This window comes from Myotis davidii, unplaced genomic scaffold (genome assembly GCF_000327345.1).
Source record: "Myotis davidii unplaced genomic scaffold, ASM32734v1 scaffold663, whole genome shotgun sequence".
Classification (NCBI taxonomy): domain Eukaryota; kingdom Metazoa; phylum Chordata; class Mammalia; order Chiroptera; family Vespertilionidae; genus Myotis; species Myotis davidii.
In genome coordinates, this window is record NW_006295816.1 from 948,307 (window position 1) to 949,529 (window position 1,223).

General features: G+C 66.8%; 1 protein-coding gene across 1 annotated transcript in view; it reads left to right on the forward strand.

Annotated features, from left to right (window-relative positions):
• Positions 1-6: 6 nt before the first annotated feature.
• Positions 7-1,223, forward strand: part of TREX1 (three prime repair exonuclease 1) — a 1,912-nt gene continuing 695 nt past the window's right edge. Inside the window, exons 1-2 of the mRNA XM_006770574.2 lie at positions 7-669; positions 936-1,218. Coding sequence (XP_006770637.1) covers positions 955-1,218 — 264 coding nt within the window. The 5' untranslated portion in view covers positions 7-669; positions 936-954. The remainder of the gene's footprint in view (positions 670-935; positions 1,219-1,223) is intronic.

The following is a 1,223-nucleotide window of genomic DNA, read 5'->3' on the forward strand; positions in this document are numbered from 1 at the left end:
CATCGCGCCCGGGCGTCCTCCGGGCTGATTAAAGCAGTGCTGCTGAGAACGGCTGCCTTTGTGTTGCCTGAGTCTGGTCTGTGTGGGCGAGGGGGAGGGATGGAGCAGCTACACCAGGGAAGGCTGGATCCTTCTTCCGGTCCCGCTGCAGGAGCCGTCCCTATGGCAACGGCCTGCCCGGAGGAAGGAGCCCTGCCCTGCCTGTGGAATTGTCCTGAGTCATGGCTTTGGGCTGAGGCCATGGGAAGAAACCATTGTGCAGCGAGGCGGCAGCCCTGGGGAAGGGGGCTCAGGCTGGGCACCCAGTGCCGGGCAGGGGCTGCTGGCAAGCTCAAGTCCCTGTGGGCCTTCCCCATGGCCTGGAACCACTGCCCGCCCCGGCCTGCTCTCACAGGTGGGAGGGCCGGGTGCACAGTGCAGGCCAGCAGGCTCAGCTAGAGACCTGAGGCCTTTAGGGAGTCACGGGGGCAGGGAGGGCTGGAGGCATGGGTGTTGGCAAGAGAGGAACCAGGCAGGCTGACTAGCAGGGCGGGCCCAGTCACACAGCAGCTGTAGGCGGGCTCCGGCTAAGTTTCACTTCCCGCCTCTGGGGCCAGCAGCGGAGCCGTGTGCTGTGTGCTGTGTGCCGTGTGCCGGAGTCATTGCCACCCACCGGTCTGCCTGCACTTGGTAAGTGAGGACCCTGGGATTGGGCAGGGTGGGAAGGCCAAGGGCTCCGCTCCCCCCCCCCCCAACTAAGTGGGTACTAGGGGAGAAACCAAACCTCCCCCAGTTGAGAGCTGATCACACAAGACGCCACCTACTCTCTGGCTTCCTGCCCTGAAAGTGGGTTCTGGAGCTCACCACTGTGCAGGGGGCCAGAGCAGTGCCTGCCCCCCCGCCCCCCCCCATCTCAGACCGTGTCCCTGGAGCACTCACACTGCTCTGTCCTCCAGGCTCAGGCAGGCATCCGCCATGCGCTCGCAGGCCCCGCCCCCAGGCCCCATGCAGACCCTGATCTTCTTGGACCTGGAGGCCACCGGCCTGCCCTTCTCCCAGCCCAAGATCACAGAGCTGTGCCTGCTGGCCGTCCACAGATGTGCCCTGGAGAGCCCGCCCGCCCCGCAGCGGCCTCTGACGGCGCCCCCCCCACCCCGCGTGGTGGACAAGCTCTCCTTGTGTGTGGCGCCAGGGAAGGCCTGCAGCCCTGCGGCCAGCGAGATCACCGGCCTGAGCACCGCCAC